Below are 23,795 nucleotides of genomic sequence, written 5' to 3'. Positions count from 1 at the left end.
AGTATCGCCCTGTGACAATTAGTCTCGTTCCTGCAGATGGAAATTTGAATGAAATTTCTTTTTGGGACAAATAAAAAGACAAGGTAAAGTATAATTCTGTCATGTGTTCTTTGTGTGATTCAGAGCCAAAAGCTTGCTATACCTGCTCTGCTCCCTGCATGCTAAGGCAATAATTGGTTGTGTTTTCTTTAAGGTCCTGTTTGTTCAGTAATCATTCAGTGCCGCTTGGGGAAAGGAGATAAGTGAGCTTTCTGATCACATGACCAACAGCCTTGTTTTCAATACGCTTGCTCCTCCGAATAAGAATGCACTGGAAATAACCTGTTTAATTTTGAGATTACTTGGAAGCCTAAAAGAGCAAAAAAGCAATATTAAACTGGAACCAAAGGGGAACAAATTTGTAGAAACGGCTGTACTCTTGTTCCTGCTATACCACAACCATTTCTGTTGAGAGCAAGGATCATTCTCTATAATTCTTCCCTCTCTCCCGAGAGGACTCATCTTACTCTTTGATTTTACTGGACAAAATCAAGCCATTCAGCCCAGCTGGTACATGCCAACATTTATGTTCCACACCAGTCTCCTCCCACCCTATCTTATTTGATCCTATCAGCACATCCCTCAATTCCTTTCCCCCTCATGTAGTGCTGTAGCTTCCCATTAAATTCATTCATGCGATTCACCTCAACTACTCTTTGTGATATAAAGTCCTACGTCCCTGGGTAAAGAATTTTCTCCTGAATTACTTACTGAATTTAATAGTGATTATCATAAACTTATGATCCCAAGTTTTGGACTTCCCCCACACATGGAAACATCTTCTCTACGTCTGCTCTATAAAACCCCTTCATATTTTTAAAGACATTAATTAGATCATCCCTCAACCATTCCTTGAGAAAAGAACCCCTGTTCTACCATTCCTGGTTGTTATAACCTTTCAGTTTTGGTATCATCCATGTAAATCTTTTTTGCACCTTACTCAGCATCTCTACATCCTTTCTGCAATATTGAGACCAGAAATATGCATTGTAGTCCAAATCTTTTTCTTTACTCCGGGCTGACTCTGAATACTGCCAATAGCATGGCAACAGGGAGGGGTTATTGAGCTCAGTAGTGTGAGGGAATTAGATTAACATTAGTGGACATAGAAGTCAAGACATTATCGATAATAATGGTTCAATATATTCTGCTATTGTAACTTGAGATGAAAACAGCTCCATTCAAAGAATGAACGAAGGAGGCTTATATGAATGTGTTAAATATTCTTCTGCTATTGTGTCAACAGTAATTTTAGGCATGCTGGATTAACAAAGTAGGGAGGAAACTATCTTTTATCTTTGTTTTTTCTCTCCAGGTCACACACTGTTTTACTGGGACAACCTTATCCTTAGCCTCTGTTGATGACTCTAAGATGTTTAAGCGTAACTAAGGGTGATTCAATCTCCGGCTCTACTGCCCATTTTTTCTAACAATGAAGCTGGTCTGAGAGTTCAGTCTGTGGAGAATATGAACATGCCATCAGTTGAATCTGTGCCTTGCTACTGATACTCTTTTTCATTCGTTCTTGGGATGTGCTGCTGAGGGTCTGGACTCACATGTCGGCCAGACCAGGTAAGGACGGCAGATATCCTCCCTTAAAGGGGGCCTTGCTACTGATTTTTTTTTTAGACACAGTAAATTTATTTAATTTGGTATCAAAATTATGTCATGAACTCATACGGATGGTTCTAGCAACTGTGGCTTGTTTGCCTTGGTTCGTATGAAGTGTGCCTTTCTGGGCTCAGCAGGCTGGCGTTTCAGGTCAACCCAGGTCCCCTTCTCCTTAGCTGCTCTCTTTGCTTCTTCATTCGTTTTCACACGCTGCAGAGAGCTGTCCCTGCTTTTTGAATGCTTGATGTGCTCAATACGCACATTGATTCTTTTGGCAAGGATCTTGCCCTTGACTTGTTTGTTGATAATTATACCTACAGCATGCTGTGTAACATTATAAATTCTTCCAGTCTTGCTGTGGTAACATTTATGGGGCATACCCTTTTGTACAGTGCCTGTGCCCTTAGTGTCAACAATGTCGCCTTTCCTGTAGATACGGAAATAAGTAGAAAGAGGAACAGGCCCATGTTTCCGGAAGGGCCTTGCGAACATATATCGGGTCCCCCTCCTCTTACCCCTGGTGTTCGTCATCTTGAACCCTTACTGCAAGATGGCGGAGCTCAGCAGAAATGGTGCACTGCTCTTGAAACATTATTGCACTGCTTCAGCTGAAATCATTTCAGCCATAGCTTTGTACTCCCACACATCAATGGGCTTTCTAGCTCCTCCCTACCAGTTCCACCATTGATGATAATGAGATACAGCCAAAAACCCAACAATCTCATTATAATCTCATTCAATTTGAATAAGAATCTACTGGTGCACCTCACAGTTTAGTCATTGGGCCAAATTTTGCTGGAAAAATAACAGCTTGTTAACATATTCCTTTTAAAGCACACAGCAAGTTAATGCAAGAGGCATGCTGTAAGTCCAGAACTTGTTGATTGATTTATGCTGCTCCATTGTATGTCACAGAAAGTAATGAGCAGTGTAAGTACCTTTTCAATGTGATTATTTTTTAATACAATGCCAATCAACCTCTCTGGTCCAGAAAGGGAGCAACTAAAACCGTTTTCTCCTTCCTGCATGCAGTAAATTGTTAAGATTTTAAAAACGTAAAGACCAGGATTTTGAGTTCAACAGGGGGTGCAGTCGGCAGGCCCAGGAGCGGCCAGTAAATGGCTCGCCACCTGCAATCAGCCCCCAACTGCGATTTCACACTGGCAGGCCAATTAATGGCCAGCCATCGTGAAGCGCGTGCTGATATGATCAGTGCTGCCTGGGTTGGGGGGGCACGGGAGGAGGGCGAGTGGTGAAGTCAGCGTGGGTGCGGGGGAGTGCGCACAGAAAGTTCCCTGAAGGCAGAGAGCGGCCTCAGGGAGCTGAAGACTGCTAAAGTATCAAATAAAGATTTTTAAATCCGGTAAAAAATGTCACGCAACACAAGCTGTCACCTGAGCATAGACATTATAAGAATTCTGCACATAGATTTTTATTTTTTAATTTAATGACGGAAACCTCATCCCGCCCTTGGATGAGGTTTCCTGAAAAATGCAAAAGCTGCCTGGCCGATTCGCCCACCCGCCAACTGCAATGTTGGATGGGCAGTGAAAAATCCTAGTTAATTGCGCTGTTAATGGGCTTAATAGCCCTCTTAATTGTCGACGGGCGCACTTCCAAGTTTAGCACGCAGCTGCTGACCAAAATATCGCCCAAGTGCACGATGGCGTCGGGATGCTCACCCAACGTCATTGCGCGCTATTTTACGCTCGAGCGTGTCGGGCGCACGCTGAGCGAAAAATTCTGCTCAAAGTTTCACTTTCTTAAAGAAAACTTTTCCTTTTTTTTTTCTCTTGTTCGTAATCCTCTTTCCCTGTTTCTGTACCTGATTTGGCTCTAATTCATCTACCTTCTTCATCGTTCCTGGTTCTTATTCAATCCTTAAATCTCAATGGTTTTGTCGTTCGTTGAGGTCCCAGGTGCCCCTTTGCCACTTTGTTATCAGTTTATACTTCCAGCATTGATGGCACAAAATCTTTCTGCTGCAGCATGAGGGAAAAAGTCTAACGGCATATGGCATGACATGCCCCGCTTGGGCAAGATTTGACCCACTGTTTTGGGAATTCAACGAATCACACTAAACACAAGCAATACAGTGACATTCTTCTTGATGCAAAGCTTTGTAAAATCTTTAAAAAGAAAGAAATCTTGTATTTGTGGTGACATCACTTCCAAAGATCGTCACAGCCAATTGATCACTTTTTGGAGTGTAGTAATAATTGTTACGTAGGACAAAAGCAGCAGTCAGTTTCCACACAGCAAGGCCCCACAACAGTAAATGGGATAAATGATTCTGCTTTGGGGGTATCAGTTGACAGATAAATATTGTTCAGGACACCAGGAGATCTCTCAGTTCTGATGAAAGGTCATTCACCTGAAACACAAACTTTGTTTCACTCTTCACAGAAGCTGTCTGACCTGCTGAGGGGTTCCAACATTTTCCGCATTTTTCCTCATTCTCTCCTTTGATTGATGCTGAGGGATCTGTTATGTCCCCTTGATCAAGCATACAGGACTTCAGTTCAATGTCTAATCAGATAGATAGCATGTCCAACAATGCAGTACTCCCTTAGTACTGCAACTAAGTGTCAGCCCAGAATATGTCTTCAAATCCTGGAGTAGGGCTTGGAATGCCAACCTTCTGACTCAAGGGGAAGAGTGTTACTACTGAGCCAAGGCTGACACTTTATAGCGTGATGCCTTTTTAAGGGTTGCAGATAAATAGGGCAATTCTAATTTACTGCATCATATCCCCAATGCCATCACTCAACATCATCACATCTCTTGTATCACATTGTTAACAAATTTACGTCAAGAGACAGGTTCATACTAACTACAACTATCTCTCCAGCACAAGAATTCTTTAGGCTGTTGTCTATTTTAATTAATTTTCTGGCCAGTGCACTTAATCACATCTCATTCAAGTTTTCTAGTACCTTCTTTTTTGTTATTCCGGTAGACTATGCAAGATTTATTTATCTAATTTTGTTATTTTTTTTCCCAACATGCAACATGAAATGCCAATCTGTTTTAGCCTCAACAGTTAATTATGTTGGCAAAAATGATCATTCACACGAGCGAATTAATTGAATAAAACACAGATTAGGGTTATATTCCAGTTAGTTATCTGCGTCAAATTATATTGCTGTATATAATAACCCAGGGCAATTGCACAGCTTATTAGTCACTGGCTTCAAGGGATTCCATTTCTATTGTAATATGCATTAAACTTCCAAGCAGTCTGAAAACCTGAAGGCAATCAGTTTATACAGCTATTTATATGTTGTCATTAGTAATAATGTTATTTTTTTCTTCAAGCGGCAAATCATTCATACTTGCTTTTGGTTGCTTCTCAATTCATTAAAAAAAAAATATCCTGAGGTAGATGTAAAATATCATGTTCTCAACTTCTTTTCTTTATGACATACCTTTAATGACTACCCTACCATTCTTAGCCTTTGCTACAAATTGATCTTTTAAGATTGGTTTACCCCCCCAGGCACAGCACAATATACAAACATTCCTTTCGAATGGATCTACGTCCCCACCCCCACCCGTACTGGTAGTCAAATACACAGTAACGCCAATTTCAGGCATGAAAACATCCTGGATTGTCCTGAATTTAGATTCATAAACTTGCAAAATAAAACTGGTATATTCTCATAGCAATAAGAAAGCAGTCCATGGTGATACAATTATAGCCACAGTCAGTGCAAGTGGGAGAATACAGTCATTTTAAAATGATGGATTACCCATTTTACATAGAGCCTTAAATAGTAAAACCTTTTGTGACCATGAGTTCCTTTTAACTTTCTTGGATTTGATTCAAGTGAAATGTAGGGTCAACCTGAAGAAGATAATGTCATATCTTCCATGGGGTTTTTCACTAACAAGGGCACCCAGTGGGTTATTTTCCTTGTTGCTATCCACGCTTTGAATTTGAAGTGAGTTCCTGGTCTACCAACATTTGAAATGTTTTGTTCATCATATCCCTGAAATGGCAATTACAGCACCTCTTGACGAAGCACTTCCAATTTTCACCGTTGACCTTTCTCAGTAGCTAACAGTATTAGCACAACAAACTATAGGAATCCTTATGGCTCTCAACTGGCTCCTTCTTCAGTTATGCTGATTGTATAAAGATATATGGGTTCTAACTCGAGTTGATCATTCATTCTAGTGAGATGATTCTTTCTGTTTGGAATCCCAATAGTTAAAAGGCTTGGGTTGGGAATGGTGGGAGAGGGGGAAAGATCATTAGTGACTACAAGTCCTTTCATCTGAAATTTATGTATTAACTATGCTTCGAAGAGAAACAGATATAAAAGTACAGTTGTAATGTCCTGGGCCATATTTACATCTCAAAATGTTGCATCATTCCAGTAGCTTCTTGCTGTAGAACATAACCACAAGGGCCATTTCTGGATAACTACATTTATCAGTTGTAGAATTGATCATGAGTGAAGGGTCCATTCACGTGGGATCAACTTTGCTCTACTGAACACATTACCAGAGGTGAAACCTTTACAGTGACATTTAAATTGAAACCCTGTCAACCAGTTCCTGGAGTTCAAGTGGGTGTGAAAGATCCCATATAACTATTCAAATGGCAGGATATTCTCCCAGCATTCCGACCTAAATTTATCACTCATTCATGACCCAAATCATATTAGACAATTGTTCGTGTCATTTTCTGCTTTGGGATCTATGTGTAAATTGGCAGCTGCCAAAGAGCACTTCAGAAAGTATTTCACTGGATGTGAAGCACCTTGGGACATCCTGCAGCCAAGATGCTATATATAAATACAACTTCTACATCTTCAATGGGAATCTTCCACTTCAGCAAAGACAGTGCCACTTTGATGTGCTGTCATGAAAAGCAGATTACAGCCACAAATTACTTACAGGCATATAGAACTTTTTAAGGAAGACCTGTGTGTTTTTAAAGAAATACAAGCAAGAACACTGAGCAAAAGATGGCTGATAATGTAAACTGACCACTTTCTGGAAAACTCCTACGTGGATTACACTGACAGACCCATCCTGAGAGAAAAAAACAAAAAGCTAAAAGCTACTGCGGATGCTGGAAATCCAAAACAAAAACAGAATTACCTGGAAAAACTCAGCAGGTCTGGCAGCATCGGCGGAGAAGAAATCAGTTAACGTTAACTGATTTCTTCTCCGCCGATGCTGCCAGACCTGCTGAGTTTTTCCAGGTAATTCTGTTTTTGTTTTCCATCCTGAGAGAACATGGAATGTCACATCTGAAAAGGTGTCATGGCCTTCTTCAAGCTGAGACACTTGAAAGGGAGATAGGAAGGATGCAAAAGACTAAACTTTAAACTCCTGTAATTACGGAAACAAAAGACTGATTTGCAAGCCTCAGCAGCCACCCAAAAATCCATCTCCTGTTGATTTCTATCTCAAAGTGTGTAAATAGTTCTGATATGAATGCAACATGACTATTTCCTCTCCTGCAATACCCAGGGAAATAAATGGGTTAAAAAGCTGGTGTGACTGTGTGACAGCAAGCTGAAGAACAAGCTAGTAACCACCCGCCAACCCCCCCCCCCACCCCCTCCCCCCCCCCCCCCACCAGTCCCTGCAGCTTGCAGGCAAAAGATCTCTCTCTCTCTCTCTCTCTCTGTTTATGGAGGCAAAGCTCAGCAGAAGCCAACATCTAAAGGGAATAGGACAGCCTTCCAGCCACCCTGCAGAACCAAGTGTCTCCAAACTAACTATAAAACTGCCAAAGTCAGCTCTACTGGAATCACTCAATTTAATGGCTGCAACCTACTGCTATCTATGCCTCATGGATAAACCAAAGACTGATTCATATATATTTTCTAAACTTTTATTTGAACTCTTAACTTCTCATTTCTGACCTGCGTGTATCTGTGTTGCTTTATTATTCTTGGGTTTTAGTAACTAACAAACGTAGTCTTTGACTCGAGAAAGCCTGGTTAAATTAGCTCCATCTAAAAAATAAATACATTTGGACAAGGACAAGGTACCTATGGGGGTTGTGTGTGAGGGGGATCCCTTTTAAATTAACCTTGTTGCGACCAACTGAATAAAGAAGGGGTGCCAGCTCATTCCTCCTCACTTGGGAGCATAACAAATTGGGGATGTCGCCCAGGGACTGGTCATAACAGCTATAACTAGTGAAGTGCCACAGGGATCAGTGCTGGGTCCTCAACGTTTTACAATTTATATCAATGGCTGATGAAGGGACCGAATATATGGTAGCTAATTTTGCTGGAAAGCAAGTTGTCAAGAGGAGGCAGAAATTCTGCAAAGGGGTATAGATAGGATAATTGAGTAGGCAAAAAATTGGCAGATGGAGTATTACATGGGAAATGTGAACTTCTTCACTTTGGCAGAAAGAATAGAAAAGCAGTATATTATTTAAATGGAGAAAGATTGCAGAATTCGGTGGTACAGAAGAATCTGGGTGTCCTGGTACTTGCATCACATAGTTAGTATGCAGGGTACAGGAAATGATTAGGAAGGCAAATGGAATGTTGGTGTTTATTACAAGAAGAATGGAAAATAAAAGTGGGAAGTTTTACTGCAGCTGTACAGGGCTTCCGTGAGACCACATCTGGAACACTGTGTACAGTTTTGATCTCCTCATTTGGAAAAAAATATAACTGCTTTAGAAGCAGTTTGGAGAAGGTTCACTTGACTCATTCCTGGGATGAAGGAATTATGAAGAACGGTTGAACAGTTTGAGTCCATACCCCTTGGAGTTTGGAAGAATGGGAGGTGATCTTAATGAAATATATAAGGTCTTCAGGGGACCTGATAGGGTGGATACCAGGTGGATGTTTCCTTCACATGAGGGAGAATAAAACTAGGAGATAGAGTTTAAGAATAAGAGTTTTAAGACTGAGATGAAAAGAATTAATTTTCTCTCAGAGGGTCATTGGTCTGTGGAATTTTCTTTCTCGGAAAGTAGTGGAGGCTGGGTCTTGAAATTTATTCAAGGCCAAGTTAGATAGATTTTTGACAGACAAGGGAGTCAAGGGTTATGGGGAGCAGATAGGAAAGTGGGGCTGATCTTATTAAATGGCAGGGCAGCCTCGAAGGGCCAAATGGCCTACTCATGCTCCTAAATCCAATGTTCCTGCATTGGGCACAGAAACAGATTAGAAAGGTACTTTCCTGAGCATATTATTATCTGATGACAAGTCATTTCTGAACTGTGGTTTGAACCTGAATTTAGCTACACAAGTGCTGCACAGTGTGGACAGACATCTGGGCAGGTCAAAGGAAGTCCTGGTTCTAAAAAGGCTGGCCATTCGGTGTAAATCCAGTATCTAAGGTCAGGTCACTTCTGTAATTGCGTGACAATTTCTGTTACTGAGACAACAGTTTTCATGAGCAGCAGTGCGAGAGGTTCAGAAAGGGGTGGGTTTGGCATCTGTTGAATTAGCAAGCTAAATTCTAAACATTGCAAACATCAAAGAAAACAAATGGAATGACAAGCTAAATGGCCAAAAGACAGTACAGATGAGAGGAAGGCATGCTTAAACTATACAATGCTCTGGGCCAGACTACAGTTCGAACACTGTACCCAGTAATCGTCACTGAGACAGAATCACTGGTTACAGCACAGAAGGTGGCCATTCAGCCCATTGTGTCTACATTGGCTCTCTGAATGAGCAGTTCACCTAGTGCCACTCCCCTGCCTTCTCCCTGTTGCCCTGCGCATTCTTCTTTTTCAGATAATAATCCAATTCCTTCTTGAATGCCTCGATTGAACCTGCCTCCATCACACTGTCAGGCAGTGCATTCCAGATCCTGACCACTCGCTGCATGAAAATGTTTCTCATGTCACCTGAGGCATGGGACATTAAAGCCCAAAGACAGTATAGAAGAGTTGTAAAGAAAAACATTTTGCTTTTTAGCCTTGAAATGGAGAGATTGAAGAGACGTTTTGCGAAGTATATAACTGCAAATTGTATAAAAAAAGGTAAATCAGCAATACTACTTCAAATTATACCATGCCAGAATAAGTTCAAACCAGTGAATGGCAATTTCAAATATATATCAGAAAGCCCTTCACACAAGGAATGATCAATACATGGAACTGACTTATGGGTGTTACGAGTGGAATGGGAGGAGTGCGCAGTTTACCTAGCCCCACTACTCCACAGGACGCACCATTAGCATAAGTGTTTAATTCACTTACCAAAATGACCAATTATTTACCTTTGCTACTGTTAGACCCAGAATAAGAGACTTTAACCAGGCTTCTTTCAATAAACTCAATGATTGATTTATTATAAAATTAAACATATTTTTGTAAAACAAGTTGCAACGACTAGTTAACACACAATTTGTAATCTGGAAGTGAAACTATCTATCCCGTTTTAAAATTCCCAAAACACACACACACATACAGACCTGCAGGCACGCGCACACACAAACAAAGGACAAACAAATAGGGTCTCTGCAGATCAAAGCAAAATACTGCAGATGCTGGAAATCTGAAATAAAAACAGAAAATACTGGAAAACCTCAACAGGTCTAGCAACATCTGTGGAGAGAGAAACAGAATGAACCTTTCGAGTCCATATGACTTCTTCAGAGCTAAAGAGAAGCTTTAGCTGTGAAGAAGAGTCAAATGGACTCAAAATGTTAACTCAGTCTCTCTCTCCACAGATGCTGCCAGAACTGTTGAGTTTTTCCAGCATTTTCTGTTTTGATTAGGGTCTTTGCAGAGATGGGTGGTTGAAGAAAAAATCTTTATAAAAAGTTTGTAGGGTTTTGACGCTGTCAATCAGGTGCTCCCTCGTGTGAGGGCTGGTCTCTGGACCTGGTAGATATCTGGAGGTTCTCACTAACGAAGCTTCAGCATGGAGGAAAATAGAGCTAGATCAATCCATCGCAACTCAACCTCTTGGGTTTCCAAATACAGACAGGTTCCCCTGAGATGAGGATTCCTAGCTGGATACTGATAACCACACTGTACTTCAAGCAAGACAAGGAGAGCATGAGCTGGGCAGCTTTTCCCCTTCTCAGTTTATTCCCAACTGAGTTGAAAACATAAATCTCGTTTCCATCAGGTGATTTCCAGTAAGCTACTAAGACCTTTGCCTTTAAAACAGCTTTTTTCCCCAATCAATTAAAGTAATTGCAGTTCAAATAACTCTCCTCCACGATTGCCATGCTGGTCATTTAACTGATGTCATGTGATTTTTTGGAAAAGGCAAGCTTGCTTCAGTCCAAGATGAATTTACGAGCTTTTATAAAAAATCCAGGTCAGCTCCCAAGTGTCCTAAATAATGCAATGGCCTTCCAAATTTTAAAATAAAATATAGTTCTTGAAGATATGGTGCTACATAGGGAAGATTTGCAATCCAGAGTGAGAATAATTAACTGAGGGGGAGCCGAAATCAATGGGGCAAGAATGGAGCTGGGCTGGATAGACTGGGACCAAGGGTTGGCAGGAAAATCTGTAGCTCAACAATGGGATACGTTCAAAGAAGAAATTGTTCAGAGTCAAGGTATATCCCCTCAAAAGGGAAAGATAGGACAAACAAATCCAGAGCTCCTTGGATGAAAAAAGGAGATACAAATTAAGATAGAAGAAAAAGTGTGCTTATGACAGGTGGCAGGTAGAAAATACAACTGAGAACCAAGTGGGATACAGAAGGTTCAGAGGGGAGGTGAAAAAGCAAACAAGAGCAAAGAGGGATCATGAGAAAAGACTGGCAGCTGATATATAAGAGAATCCCAAAGTCTTCTTTCAGCGCATAAATAGTAAGAGGGTGGTAAAAGGAGGAGTAGGGCCAATTAGGGACCAAAAAGGGGATTTATACATGGAGGCAGCAGGCATAGCTAAGGTGTTAAATGAATACTTTGCATCTGTCTTTATCAAGGAAGCAGATGCTACCAAGGCCACGGTGACAAAGGAGGAAACTCTGTTGCTAAAAGGGTTCAAAATTGATAAGGAGGAAGTGTTGGATAAACGGTCGGCACTTAAAGTTGACAAGGCACTGGGACCTGATGAGATGCTTCCAAGAATATTGAAGGGAGTGAGAGTGGAAAATGCAGGGGCACTGGCCATAATATCTCAGTCTTCCCTAGACTCAGCGGACTGGAGAATTTCAAGCATTACACCCTTGTTCAAAAAAGGTTGTAAGGATAAGCCCAGCAATTATAAACCAGTCAGTTTAACTTCAGTGATGAGGAAGCTTCTAGAGAAAATTATTCGGGATTGAATTAATCGTCACATGGAAAAATGTGGGTTGATTGGGAAGAGCCAGCATGGATTTATAAAGGGTAAATCATGTTTAATTAACTTGGAAGTTTTTTGAAGACGTAACAGAGGGGGTTGATGTGGTGTACATGGACTTTCAAAAGGCATTCGATACAGTGCCACACAACAGGTTTGTGAGAAAAGTTATAGCTCATGGAATAAAAGGAACAGTAGCAACGTGGATACAAAATTGGCTGAGAAATAGGAACAGAGGGCAATGGTCAATGGATATTTTTTGGGCTGGAGGAAGGTTTGTAGTGGAGTTCCCCAGGGGTCGGTATTAAGACTCATGTTTTTGCTGATGTATATTAATGATCCTGATGTGCAGGGTACAATTTCAAAGTTTGCAGATGATACAAAACTCAGAAACATTGTAAACTGTGAGGAGGACAGTGTAGAACTTCAAAAGGTCATAGACAAGTTGGTGGAGTGGGCAGATAGGTGACAGACAAAGTTCAATGCAGAGAAGTGAGGTGATTCATTTTGGTAGGAAGAACATGGAGAGACAACATAAAATAAGGGGTACAATTCTTAAGGGTGTGCTGGAGCAGAGAGACTTGGGTGTATATACGCATAGATCATTAAAGGTGGCAGGACAGGTGGAGAGAGCAGTTAATAAAACATACAGTATCCTGGGCTTTATTAATAGGGACATAAGAGTACAAGAGCAGGAAGGTTATGTTGAGCTTATATAAGACACTAGTTAGACCTCAGCTGGAGTATTGTGTACAGTTCTGGGTACCACACTATAGGAATGATGTGATTGCATTGGAGAGAGTGCAGAAGAGATTTACAAGAATGTTCCAGGGATGAAAAACTTGGGTTATGAAGGTAGGTTGGCGAGGCTGGGACTGTTCTCCATGGAGAGGAGGAGGCTAGGAGATTATTTGCTAGAGGGGTTCAAAATCATGAGGGGGCTGGATAGGGTAGGGAGAAACTGTTCCCACTCGTCAACGAGAGGGCACAGATTTAAAGTGATTTGCAAAAGAAGCAAATGTGATGTGAGAAAAAACTTTTTGCACACAATGAGTGGTTCGAGTCTAGAATGCACTGCCTGGAAATGTGGTGGAGGCGGGTTCATTCAAGGCATTCAAGAGGGCAACAGACGATTATTTGAATAGAAGCAATGTGCAAGGGTACGCGGAAAAAGCAAGGGAATAGCACTAAGTCATGATGCTCATTTGGAGAGCTGGTGCAGACACAATGGGCCGAATGGCCTCCTTCTGCGCCGTAACAATTCTGATTTAGAGGCAAAAACCTTGAAATAATTTTAACAGTTGGATAATGTGATGGGCAGTCTGAAGGTGGGGAGTGGTGTGTGGTGGTAGACTAGTCTTTCTAGATGAGACAGCTGTAATTAGCCAAATGGCCATCCTCATTTGTATCTACCTTACAATGGTGTGCAAATCTAAAGTGAAATTTGTGGAAGGAATTTGAAATCATGCCACATCGCGCTGTCTGTTCCATGACTCAATACACAACTCTGTACCTCCTTCAGTCTGCCCTTCCTCCTATTGAGTTTCAGAAATCCAAACAGAATGCTAGGTAGCCTCTCACTTCTCGATCCACACTTCTGCCCCTACCCTCTTCCAACAGTGGAGCTGTCTTGCACTTATTATTTTCATTAATCTGGGCAACTGGCCAAAGTCTAAGGAGCTTTAAAAACAAGGTAATAGTTGTTTATCTATTGACAACATCTGCCTTAAGTTTCCACAGAGTGTTCCTTGACTCAGGCATCAAGTCCTTTAAAGGGCAGATTCTCATTTTGAAGAACAGGATGTCAAGAAAATCCCCGCATACAGCAGTAATATTATATCAATTTATTAAACAGTTCCATTTAAACCAGTGAGTCAGAGAGCCACAGGAAGCAGGCACTAAATATTTAAAGCAGATGGCTTAATTTCTAGTCTTTGTAATGAGGTTTTTAAATGAGCCCACACTATACACCTCCTTTAGTTTATAGTCTGAATTATTCCTTGTAACAAAATATTGATGAAAATGGATTTCAGCCAAAGGCTCATTTACAGAGACTTAAACACTGTGTTCAGATCAGTTTGTAGGGGGAGAATGGGCTTTGAAATGGAAATGTTGCAAGTACAAACTCGGGTACACAAAGCACAAACCCAGCCAGTACTAGAATGGATCAATTCCCCACATGGACTTGCCTCCAAGTCAAGAAGCTGGAAATTCCAGCAGTCACTAGTTCCAAAAAATTGGAGCCTTTTTATTTTGGAAGAGATTTGGGAGCATTTTAAATTGTCGAGGCATTTTCAAAGTAAAGGATTCTGGTATGGGTAAACGGTTTAGTGGGTTAGGAACATTTAGTGGAGAAAACAAGTGTATTTTTTTAAATGATGATGCATTTGAATCCACAATGTAGTGTTATTGCAGGGCAACTTTTCTCCCCCTTCTTAGGGTGAATTGATCAGTAGGTAACCTAGATTCTGCCAACATTATTCTGAAAGGTGGTGGGCAGGGGCAATTCAGGGACAACCCTTCCCCCCGATTTGCCTGTCCACCATTTAGGGAAAATCCTTAGGGGAAAAAAACAAGCACAAGCTCACTGCTTGAACTCTGTGGTGTAGTTCTGATGCACTGGCCATCATGTTGACTGAGAACATTCCTTTTAAGATCCAATTATACCGTCTGCAGCTGGAGGTCAGCTATCATATGGTGACAAGTTAATGGCTTGTGTCAAGTGTACAGCCTTAGACTGTGACACTACTTCATTGGCTTAAACACCTCAAACACAACATTTGTTGATGCATGTGCCTTTTGATTAACCAACCCAGACAAACAGCACCTCCTTACTTCCCACTACAAGGCACTCTGAACAAGCAATTACAAAAGGATGTCTTTACATGGCATTGGCAACAGAAATTGCACCAATATAGTTTTCTCTCCCAAACAGTACAGGGCTTCAAGACACAAAACACCTTATTTCTTTTGTTCCCAGTTTCTTGGAATCCATTTTATTTTGCCAAATATACAATTCAGGACACCATTCCTGTGCTGCTCCTTTGCCATTCACTGCTCATTTTGTTGGCCTTCTGTGATGCTCGTCACTGATCCCTGGCCTTTGTTCACGTCACTGATGCAAACCCACTGGCCTTCCACTGACTCCTTCCACAAGCTGACCTGCAAAAACAAATTGGATAAGAGAGTGATGGTAAAGTTGTGTTAGAATGTACACATGTTCTAGCAGATACCAGCCTCCTTTTTTAAAAAATAAAAAACACATATACAAAGCACCTTCATTAAAACAGCTGCGAGGTTACCTTTCCTGTAAGAATCATTTAGAACCACAATATACAGAATTAGAGGGGGAATGCTAAAGTAGGAAACTAATTTTTTTAATTCATTCTCAGGCTTGATCGACATTTATTCCCCATCTTTGAAGCCCTCACTCAGTTGTTTCTCAAGGCAACCATGTTAGTGTGGGACTGAAAATCACGTATCGACCAAAAGGCAGGTTTCCTTCCCTAAATTACATTAGTGAACCTGTTGGGTTAATATGACACTCCAGGAGCTCATGGTCATTATAACCCGTACAAGCTTTCTATTTCCAGATTTGTTTGGGTTTTAGGAACATAGGAAGAAGAGTGGGTCAGTTAGCTCCTCAAGCCTGTTCAGCCATTCAATGAGATCATGGCTGATCTGCGATCTAACTCCACAAAGCCACCTTTGCCCTGTATCCTTTAATACCTTAGGATAACAAAAATATATTAATCTCAGATTTAAAATTAACAACTGATCTACAATCAATTGCCATTTGAAGAAGAGAGTTCCATACTTCTGTTTTAAAATTTTTCCTAATTTCACCCCTGAAAGATCTGGCTCCAGTTTTTCGATTATGCCCCCGGTCCTAAACTCCCTATCTCACAAAAATAGTTTTTCTTTATATTTTTTTCCCAGTTCAATTTGAAATCATATGGTTAATCCAGGCCACTGCATTACTGGACCAGTAAAACAACCACTATGCTACTGAATGCAGTATATTTATGGGAGAAGAAAGGGATCATCCCCCCACAACCACATCTATTGCCCCTCCTTGAAGTGGGGCTGGTTGTTTTTTACATTTAAGTGGCTGCTTCAGATGTTGAGGTATGTAGTCAGAAGTAACATGTAGGCCAGAGTGCATAAGGGTTCCTTTCCCTGAAGGACGTATCAACCCAATCGGTTTTTAATGACAATCTTACTTCTTTGACCAGTCCACTAATTGCCAGATTTATTGGATTCAATTTCTCAACTTACCCTGGGATTTGAACTCTCAACCTCTGGGTTGCTTGTTCAGCACTATAACCACTACAGTACCATACCCATGATTTGTGGACATCATCTAAATGTCCAGATTAAATTGCAACCTCACAAATTATGGGCCACTGAACTTAATGATTATAAAGAAACACGGTGCTAATTCAAGTAAAGAAATAACTTGCATTTATATAGCACCATTCACAACCTCAGAATGTCCCAAGGCAAGTTACAACAATGAAACACCTTTTGTAAAGTATAGCCACTGTTGTAATGTAGTAAACGCAGCAGCCAATTTTCACACAGCAAGGTCCCACAAACAGCAACTGTGATAACGAGCAGATAATCTGCTTTAGTGATGTTAGTTGAGGGAGAAATATTGGTCCAGACACTGGGGAGAACTCCCCTGCTCTCCTTTGAATAGTGTTGTGCGATCTTCCACATCTATCTTGAGGGCAGCCTTGACTTAACATCTCACCTGAAAGATGGCACCTCTGATATTGCAGTGCTTACTCAGTGTTGCACTGGAGTGTCAGCAGAGATTACGAGCTGAAGACTCTGGAGTGGGGTTTGAACCCAAAACAGAACTGAGCTCTTCCAATGATCAAATCAGCAAAGGTACTATCTAGGATAGTAAACTGAGCCATAGAGGCCTGAAGGGCACCAACAATCTGTGCAGAGTAAATTAATCTCGAGTTCTACAACTGATATCAGTGTTCCCAATTCCCAGTGATCCCCAGCTTGAAAATGTGGAACAGGGCTAGAACATGAATGGACTTGGCTGTGATGACCTTAACAGTTAAACAGCCCAACACCGTCTAGCTCGGATAGAAATAATAATATTGCAGGCCTATAGGCTTAAAGAATATCCAAGAAAGAACTGTCAATTGGAAAGAGCAGAACATTGGAACAAAAATCAAAATAGCTCAAATCAACTAACAATATACATGTAAGGGGGAAGTGCAGTAAATAGTGAGGACTCATACCATCATCTATATCTCAAAATGTGATTATAATCACACCACCCCCTTTATTTTTAGTATATATACATCTGATCTTGTATTTGTGAAAGGCAAAAGGAGTTACTATCAATCTGCTTTACAAAAGTTTTATTACTCTGTTGTGGAAAAGGACTTCTGTGGAATAGCTAGGAAATTAAATAAAGTATTCAATAAAACACAGAACTGTTTTACTGATGAAAATATTCCCGACACCACCAAAGGATTTAATGTGTGATGTTGGCACAGTAAGATCATAGCAGCCTAATCATAGTGGAGTACTCAAAGTAACCCAGCTCAGTGAATTGTAGACAGAGTTACAGACCCTCAGGAGTAAATTACAGGCTCGAGTTTCAATCGAAGCATTAAGATGGTTTATATGACATATAAAATAACAGACCCCCGGGAGAGTGCTATGGGCTGGAATTTAAATCAAGGTGATTCAGATCATGAACCACAGTTTTAAGATTAGATTACCACAGCCAGATCCATCTAGGGTGCATTTAAAAATACATATACATGTATTTCATTATTCCTGTGGGATATAGCAGTGAGCCTGAAGGAAAAATACAGGAGGAAAGAAAGGGGCAAGTGCAAGAATCAAAGGAAGCAAAAATTCATTAAAACACAGAAATTGAAGCAAAGCTATGACAGTGATTAAAATTAGGGTTTCTCAGTGTACAGGGTCAGCTATTTCACGCACATTTTAAATGCCACCCAGTTATTAAGATCAGGATAGTCCCTCTTCAGAAATTCCGAGCTTGCACATACAATTCATTAGGATAACAGGCACATTCAAAGCAAGCAACTGTTACCTTGTTGTCGCCTCCGGATACAGCTAAGATGTTCCCAGTGATGGACCAACTGACGTGCCACACTACATCATTGAACTTGTGCAACAGTTTGTGCGTCCACGCATTTCCAGCAGGGTCATCGCAAATCCAGATAAAAACTCTGCCATCCTGTGGGACCCAGAGGTTAATCATTGAATAATACAGCAACTTGTATTGATATAGCACCTTTAATGTAACAAAACAGCTCCAAGGCATTATAAAGTAAAATCTGACACCAAGTCACATAAGGCGATATTAGGGTAGATGGCCAAAAGCTTGATCAATTAGGTAAGCTTTAAGGCATTTCCGAAAGAAGGAAAAAGGGGTAAAAAAGTTAAGGGAGTGAATTCCAGAGCGTAGGACCTTGGCAGCTGAAGGCACAGCCACCAATGGTGGAGCGATTAAAATCGGGGACGTTCAAGGGGTTGGAAGTGGGAGAGCACAGATATTTTACAGAATTGTACAACAAGAGGAGATGACAGAGATAGGGAAGGGCAAGGTCGTTGAAGAATTTCTAAAAAGAATGAGGATTTTAAAATCCAGTCACTGTTTAACCAGGAGCCAGTGTAGGTCAGTGAGCACCGGGGTGATGGATGAACGGGACTTGCTGCGAGTTAAGGCATGGGCTGCAGAGCTATGGATGGCCTCAAGTTTGAGAGGGTAGACTATAAGAGGTCAGCCACGAATACATGGAATAATCAAAGCTAGAGTGAGCAAAGACATGGATTAAAGTTGAAAGAGGCTATTCAGCCCATCATCCCTGTACTGTCTCTCTGAAAAAGCAAACAATTTGTTCCACTTCCCCACACTTTCCCCATTGCCATTCAAATTTCTCCTTTTCAAGAATTTACCCAATTGCCTTTTGAAAGTTATATTGAATCTTCTTTCACCACCCTTTCAGGCAGTGCATTCCAGACCATCATAACTCAGATATATAAAAAAAAATCACATCTTCCCCGTTTTGTTTCCCAATTATCTCAAACCTATGGGATCGGCTCCCCTCACTCTGTATTAAGTCACACAGACAACAAAGGATTGATTTTACAGTCAAAGATTAGAACATGCAAATCTAAATCAGCAAGGTGATCAGAGTTTTACACCCCTAGTTGCAGGTTCAAGTATTACCGTGTGCAAAACTGAAATCTGTGTCAAAACAAGTGACACATTTCAATAAATACACTCTGATTCCCAGTGCAACCTTTTCGTTAGTATCTGGGACTAAAGCCTGACATAGAGCGCACTCAGTCCTGATTCAGGACATCCATTTTCAAATCACAGTTTCATCCATTCCTCTTTCTAACCCAACATTCTAATCCAGTGTGTTAGGCATTAGCCACCTGTGGCTAATTGAAAATCCAGATGTTGCTGATTCAGAAATTAAAAATTAGTAATAGATACCATCATTTGCATGTGATCTCCACACTCTCTCACATGGTGTATGCATGAGACCCTTTTTTGGCGTTTGTTGGTCAAATAATATGAAAAGCAAAGTGCATGAGCTTTTTTGATCATTGCTTTACTGGTTGAGGTTTGTTGAGAAAATATGCACACATGGAGTATATTTACCTGTATTATGCAAATTTGCACAAGGTGTTTTATACTAAGATTACTGCATGTGGCTATTCGGCAATTTCTACTGGATAACATGGCACTTACCTCTCCTACCACTTCACAAACGTAGATAGCACACACATGGGTCCTGCTCCCAACACACTACCAGTCTGCTGTGCAGCGCTTCTTTATCTTTGATTACTTCCAGTGTGTTGAAGCATCCAACTTCTGCTGAGAAATATCCAAGAGGTGTGACCCCTTAGCCCCAACATTAAATGGAGCAGAGTTTCAGAGGGCTAGTATAAGAAACAATTGATGCTCTCAGTCCAGTTTCCTCCTGATAAGATGCAGCTTAAAGCTGCTGTTATTAACCTTTCTGCATGCTTTGTGATCTGGCTGGGATGTGTACTATCAGTAAAAAGCACCACTGAACTGCAAATACCTTAAAAAGGTATAATATGATCAGTTTTGTTATTCCTCATATCCCACCCACAAACAAAAACATTTACCACAGCAAGCCCCAAATCACTGCCACCATTATAAGTCCCCCATCAGACTGTTTTATCCTTTGCTGACTGTCCAGATAGCATTGACTTACCATACTTTGCTCATACATCCCTAATGCACAATGCTTACCTGGGAGCAGCTGGCAATGGTGCTCGTGGGAAGCCCAATAGACGGAGCCCAGGCGACATCTCGAACCCAGTCGCTATGGGCTTCAAGCTTTTGATCCTCCTTCCACTGACCTTCCTCTTCTCTGCAGCAGACAAAAAGAATGAAATAGGATGAAACATTTTTTAAAATGACTAAAGGAATAAGCGAAAATCAAATGCGCAAAATACTGCTGAATGTCATTTTCTGAGGGAATTCTTGGAATGTTTGAGATAAATTTCAGATACAACATCTTGCATTTATGTAGTGCATTTAACATAGTAAAACATCTCAAGTTGCTTCACAGGAGGGTAATCATGCACCATTGACAATGAGCCAAAGAAGGAGACAATTAAGACCAAATGACCAGGAGCTTGGGAAATTAATGGACAGAGAGAGGTGGTGAGGTTAGGGAGGGAACTCCAGAGCTTAGGGCCTAAACAGCTGAAGACATGATTATCAATGGTGGATGAAGGAACAATCAGCAATGCGCACACGGTAAAATTTGGTTAAAATTGGACACAATTCAAAGTTCCACCTATTCTGCTTAACATCATGGCTGAACTGCACCACGTGAAAAGGCAGCCATTAGGTGCATTTAATATATTAGTACCAGTTATGCCAGAGGGAAGATTGCACTTAAAGCCAGTTTGCTTTGATAAAGTGCAATTCACTGCTGGTAAGGTGCTCTTAATCCATCACCTTACATTACTTCCACCACTATCATCACTAGTAGGAGACTTGTGACCAACAGCATTGCATCTCAGTGTTCCAGTGTTATTAATTTCAAAATGCTTTCTCTTGACACAATCCAATTTGGAAGAACAAAGTTGACAGTTATGCTGCTGGATTTGTAAACACTTTACATGCCCACCATATATTTACTGAAATTTCTACGAATGGTAGGCATTCAAAAGTGATAAGAACCAACAGAAATAAATTTTTAACTCCAAAGTGTAACGATCAGATTTATTAACCACTGGCAGCCCAATAGGATAGCAACACTTTGAGAGATATAAGAATAGCCTCGGGTGTTCTCGTGGGATAGGGGCAAAGAAGGGTGCAAGTGGCAAATTAGAGACAGGAAAAGATATTGCAACACCGCATGAAAAGAGTGAAAGCAAACTTCCTCCATCTCTCACGTCAATCCCACATGGAATCAAGTGGGTCTGATGATACTCACCTGAACCAACACTCCTTGCCCCTGCTGTATATCTCCCCTGCACTTCTATGCTTTACACTAATGTGACACGCCATCTAGCAGCACAGAACCAAACTAGTAAACATCTTGTATACAGACCAAAACTTACTTCCAGATTTTGACGAGATTGTCACAGCCTCCCGACACAAATCGCTTGACGTAGTTCGGCTTCTGTCCCGAAGGCTGGTCTACAAGACTCCCTGGTATAACTGCAGGAGCCCAACTGACGGCATTGCAACCAATCTGCAGGGAGAGAGAAACAAAGAGACCTGTGTGTGAACTTGAGCCTCCTACAGAAACTTAAGTCAGGGCCCAACATTGTGAAGCCTTTGTTTTGTACAGTTTGTCAAAGTCACCCCACAAGTCCTGGCCAAAATGGAAATGAATGGATGATTCCCTTGTATATCACACTTGGAGACAGCACTGCTGTCAAGTGACTGGCATTGGTTTTGCGCACACGATATGTAATTGTAATTATCTTTCAGTCATCACATTAGCTGGAGAAATAGTCGTGTTTTTATTGGGAGATTTTGCTGTGATTTTGGTCACAAAGTACCATTTGCTGTAGTTTGTAGAGACTAAGTAAATAGGTTACTGTAAAATAGATTCTGTTTGTTGTAAAATAGACTGTCTGCTTCAAGTCCCACCCCATCTTCAACTCATTGACTGACATATTAGGGTTAATAGTCACTCCAAAACAAAACATAATTGTCTTACCGTGTGTGCATTGCTGATTTTCTTCATTTCCCACTGACCATCACCCGGGTACGAAAGCACAGAGATTGCACCGTCTGAGCTACCACAAGCGAGGATCAACCCGAACTCGTGGGGCGCCCAGCATAAAGAGTTGACTGTAACAAGAAAACCAGAATCTCTCAGTTTGAGGTCATGCTCCTTTAATCTTAGAACACTGGCTGCAGGACAAAAGTATAAAATATTCAGGCAGTATACTAGATGAAACAGGTAATTATGTTAGGGATTAACAAAAGAAAAGAGAAGGTAATAATATTATCAAGTTAGCTCCAGGACCTGATTCCTTTCCCAATCCACATGATTTTCTGCCATGTTGCATTAGGAAACAATCTAATTCAGAGCAACATAGGAACAAACAGTAAGTACCTTGAGCCTGTTGAGCTATTCAGTTAGATCATGGCTGATCAATGCTTAAACACCATTTACCCACCTTGGCTCCATAACCCTCATACTCTTAACAAAAATCTATCAATTTCTTTTTATTGGCAAGAGCAAAGCCACCGTCTTTAGTCTCTGCCTGAAATTGTTCCTTAGCCACTGACCCCATACCTCTCCCTAGTAAGTGTTTGAGACTGAACCAGGCTGTTCGCAACCTTGGTGTTGTATTTGACCCAGAAGTAAGCTTTCAACCACATATGCACACTATCATTCAGACCACCTACCTCCACCACTGTAACATCACCCCTTGACCTGCCTCAGCTCTTCTGTTGTTGAAACCCTCATCCATGACTTTGTTATCTTTGGAGCTAACTATTTCAAAGCATTCCTGGTTGGTCGTGCATCTTCCAGCCTCCAGAAATTTAAGTTCATCCAAAACTCTGCTCCTAACTTGCAGCAACAGCTTGATTTCAAAATTCTCAATCCTTGTTTTCAAATCCCTCCATGGCCTTGTCCCTATTTCTGTAATCTCTTCCAGCCCTACAATGGAAATATCTGCTCCAATTCTTGCCTCTTGGACATCCCCGATTTTATTTGCTTCACCACCAGCAAGGGTGGCCTCAGCTGCCAAGGCCCTAAGCTCTGGCATTCACTCCCTAAACCTCTACCTGTCTTCCCTCCTTTAAGATGCTCCTTAAACCTACTCTCTTACCAAGCTTCTGGTCACTTGATTTCACTCTTTTGTGTCTGGCTCAGAACGAAATTTAAAATTGTTCCCCTCTTTTCTGGACACTGCCATTAGAGGTAGTAGGATCATGGCGAGTAGGAAGAGTTCTCCAAAATCTAGCTGACATTAAAACAGCAAATGCAGGAATCACTCAGCATGTTAGATAGGAGCTATGGACTGACAGAAAATAATTTACTTGCCTTTTAAATTGCTAATTGCAACGACATTTTAAGTTGAACAGCATTGGAGGATATTGTGGCTTTGTGGTGTGCGTAGTCTTAACAGCATCAGGTCTCCAGCCCCCAGGCCCTTCACCTGAATTTTGGTCTCTGAACAAAATCTATACTTCAATCTCAGCACCAACCACACCCCACATCCTCCAAATCCCTCCCTCTGACAAAGTTTGAAAGCACCAAGTGCTAGGGTCTGACAGTCAGGTCTGGAGGTTGTGTGGATATGCCATTCGCCCTATTCACATAGAAACCTGGACCCAGGAGGAGGTCATTCAGCCCATCGTGCTGGTGCTGGC

At 41.2% G+C, this 23,795-nt stretch overlaps 1 protein-coding gene and 1 pseudogene across 1 annotated transcript in view; both read right to left on the bottom strand.

Moving 5' to 3' along the window:
• Positions 1-1,656: 1,656 nt before the first annotated feature.
• Positions 1,657-2,222, bottom strand: LOC144681335 (large ribosomal subunit protein eL21 pseudogene; annotated as a pseudogene).
• An 11,503-nt stretch (positions 2,223-13,725) lies between these two features.
• The window catches only part of sec13 (SEC13 homolog, nuclear pore and COPII coat complex component), a 31,471-nt gene continuing 21,401 nt past the window's right edge, over positions 13,726-23,795 (bottom strand). The window contains exons 5-9 of the mRNA XM_078543808.1: positions 22,126-22,259; positions 21,518-21,651; positions 20,193-20,313; positions 17,988-18,134; positions 13,726-15,058 (exon numbers count right to left, since the gene is read on the bottom strand). Coding sequence (XP_078399934.1) covers positions 14,948-15,058; positions 17,988-18,134; positions 20,193-20,313; positions 21,518-21,651; positions 22,126-22,259 — 647 coding nt within the window. The 3' untranslated portion in view covers positions 13,726-14,947. The remainder of the gene's footprint in view (positions 15,059-17,987; positions 18,135-20,192; positions 20,314-21,517; positions 21,652-22,125; positions 22,260-23,795) is intronic.

Source organism: Cetorhinus maximus, chromosome 6 (assembly GCF_964194155.1).
Source record: "Cetorhinus maximus chromosome 6, sCetMax3.hap1.1, whole genome shotgun sequence".
NCBI lineage: Eukaryota > Metazoa > Chordata > Chondrichthyes > Lamniformes > Cetorhinidae > Cetorhinus > Cetorhinus maximus.
This window is presented reverse-complemented; position numbering and strand designations above follow the sequence as displayed.